This window comes from Eimeria tenella, genomic scaffold (assembly GCF_000499545.2).
Source record: "Eimeria tenella Houghton genomic scaffold, Eth_scaff655, whole genome shotgun sequence".
Classification (NCBI taxonomy): domain Eukaryota; phylum Apicomplexa; class Conoidasida; order Eucoccidiorida; family Eimeriidae; genus Eimeria; species Eimeria tenella.
The window spans coordinates 1-2,921 of record NW_013543433.1 but is presented as its reverse complement, the minus strand read 5'-3'; the positions used below and the strand labels follow the sequence as shown (position 1 = coordinate 2,921).

Sequence of the window (2,921 nt, the reverse complement as noted above, 5' to 3'; positions counted from 1 at the left end):
CTTGAGAGCTAGCTAGCTAGCTAGCCAGCACGCACGTTCTGGCAAGCTGCGCGCCAGCCTGCTAGCTAGCTAGCTAGCCAGTTGGCCACCTAGCGAGCAACCCAGCTAGCTAGCGAGCTACCCAGCTAGCTACCCAGGTGGCTGGCTAGCTAGCTAGCTAGCTAGCTAGCTAGCTGCGAGGATTACCTCTTGCGTCTCCTGGGTTTTCCGACTTGGCTCTTTTTTAGGTTTTTGATTTTGCGTTTCAAATTTGCTGCTTTCTCCTGTACACTCAACTGTTTCTTTTCCCGCAAACGCCGACTCTGAAAAAAAACAAAAAAGTTTTTTTTTTGGATTTAAAAGAGACAAAAGAGACTAAGTGTTCTTAGTTTTATAAGAGACAAAAGGGTTTTATGTTTTACTTTAAAAGAAACAAAAAGAGACAAAAGTCTTATTTTAAAGGAGACAAAAAGAGACGAAAAGAGAGAGAAGTGTTCTTTTTTAAAGGCGACAGGAAGAGACAAAACGGTTTTAATTATAAGAGACAAAGAGGGACAGAACCTTTTATTTTTGAAGAGACAAAGGACACACAATGTTCTATTTTAAGGAGACAAAAGAGATTAAAATGTTTAAAGTGGAAGGAGACAAAAAGAGAGAAAATGTTCCATCTAGGAGAGACAAAAAGAGACCTAAACCCCAAGCCCCAAACCCTAAACCCTAAACCCTAAACGCTAAACCCCGAACTTGGCGAACCTGCTGAACCATGAGGAGGGGTTTGCTTCTGTTTTTCACGCGCTGGGGCTTGGAGGCCCGCGAGGTGTCTGTCTCTTTTGGAGACACTTTTTTATTTCCCAAGTGTCTCTTTTTTAAAAGTTTTTCTTCTCTGTCTCTTTCCCTTTCCCGCGCCCGCCGCCGCTTCCGCCCCGCCAGGCCCTCCAAGTCCCTCTCCGACACGAAGCCCTCCTGGTCCTCAGCAGCAGCAGCAGCAGCAGCGGCAGCAGCAGCAGCAGCAGCAGCAGGAGCGCATTGAAGTGTTCTTAATTGGCGAAAAATCGAAAAAAAAACCCAAGGCCCGTTTTGCTGCTGAGGCCTGCCGCTGCGAACGTTGCCTTTTGTGTCTCTTGGATAAATTTCATTTATTTTTAATTTTAAATTTATTTATTTTCATTTTTTATTTATTTCCTTTTGATTTTAATTCTTTTAATTTCTAACTTGTTTATTTCTTAGCTCGAAGCAGCAGCGCGCACCCCCGTCCCTTCTGTCTCCTCCTCGCTGTCTCCGTCCTCGCTGCTGCTGCTGCTGCTGCTGCTGCTGCTGCCTGCCCCCAGCAGCTTCAGCAGCTTCTGGTCTCTTTCCAAGTCCACCTGGGGGCCCCCACCCCTCCGGGGGCCCCCCCTTATTTGCTGCGCAAGTTGCTTCGCCCGCAGCAGCTTGAGAGCAGCAAAATCGGCATCAGACAGCAGCCTTTCTCCCCCCATCGGCGCTGCTGCTGCTGCTGCTGCTGCTGCTGCTGTGTCTAAGGCCTCTGCTGGGTCTTCCTGCTGCTGCTGCTGCTGCTGTTGCTGCTGTGGGTCGGGCTCGTGTTCTGTCTCCTCGTCTGTCGAAGTGCCTCCGTCCTCCGTGTCTCCTTTTTCAGAGTCTGTCTCTGCTTCTGTGTCTGCTGCTGCTGCTGCTGCTTCTGCGTCTGCTGCTGCTGCTGCGTCTGCCTCCGTGTCTGTTGCTGCTTCTGTCTCGGAGTCTGCTGCTGCTTCCGAGTCGGAATCTGCTTCGCTGTCTCCGTCTGTCTCCTCCGTGTCGCTGTCTCCCCCGTCTGTCTCCTCGCCCTGCTGCTGCTGCTGCTGCTGCAGCAGCAGCTGCTGCAGCTGCTGCTTCGACTGCTTCTTCAGGGCCTCCAACTGCGGCAGCAAATCCAAAGTTGTGGAATGACTCAAAGCCCCAAAGACAGGAAGAGACACCTGAATGCATGCAGCCAAACCCCACACTTTTGTTTCCTTTTATTTTTGTCTCTTTCTTTCTTTTTGTCTTTTTCCATTTTCCTTTTTTAACTCTTTTGCTTCTTTTTGTCTCCTTTTGTCTCTTAAATTAGACATATAAAATAAACGAAAATAAAAACACAAATATAAATATGAAATACAAATATAAATGTAAATATAAATATAAATATATATAAATACAAATATAAGTATAAATATAAATATAAATATAAATATAAACATAAATTGCAGCACTTTAGATGAAACACGCGGGCGAGTCGCCAGCCAAAGCAGCTAAGGAAACCCTAAACCCTAAACCCTAAACCCTAAACCCTAAACCCTAGAGAACTCCAAAGAGAGCAGACAAGGGGAGGCAATCAGGGAGAAGAGACAGAAATAAAAAGGAGAAAAAGGAGACACTTCTGCAAGGGCCCAGCAGCAAAAAGTATAAATAAAGTTATAAACATGAAAAACAAAAACAAGAAAGAAAATGAAACAGATAAAATATAGTATGAAATATCGCACTATAACAGAAGGCACAGCAGCAGCAGCAGCAGCAGCTAATAAGAAACTGAAGCAACTGGCAGTGGGGACAAAAAGGAGGCAAAAGAGAGAAGAAAAAAAGAAAGTGTGGGCCCCGGCGAGAATTTCTTTTTGTCTCCTTTATCTCCAGTACAAAGAACCAGCAGCAGCAGCAGCAGCAGCAGCAGGAGCAGCAGGAGACGACGGACGTGGCCGCGCTGCAGCTGCAGCGCTGCCTCTTTGCCCAGAAAGGCCCGCGGCAGCAGCTGCGGGGCTGTCTCCCTAAAGAGATTCAAAAGTCCCCTTGCTGCAGCAGAGACACTTTTGCTGCTCTTGTGCTTCGTGAACAGCAGCAAGTCCCCCAGCAGCTCCTGCGTCATGCACTGAGGGTTTCGACTGCATATTTCCGTTATCTGAACGCAAACCCTAAACCCTAAACCCTAAACC

At 47.1% G+C, this 2,921-nt stretch overlaps 1 protein-coding gene across 1 annotated transcript; it reads right to left on the bottom strand.

Annotated features, from left to right (window-relative positions):
- Positions 1 to 182: 182 nt before the first annotated feature.
- Positions 183 to 2,854, bottom strand: ETH_00000930 (F3f19.18, related, related; the record flags this gene model as incomplete). Its single annotated transcript, XM_013377874.1, has 4 exons — positions 183 to 302; positions 733 to 942; positions 1,227 to 1,934; positions 2,684 to 2,854. The coding sequence occupies 4 exons, from the start codon at positions 2,852 to 2,854 to the stop codon at positions 183 to 185; spliced, it is 1,209 nt and encodes a 402-aa protein (XP_013233328.1).
- Positions 2,855 to 2,921: the final 67 nt, after the last annotated feature.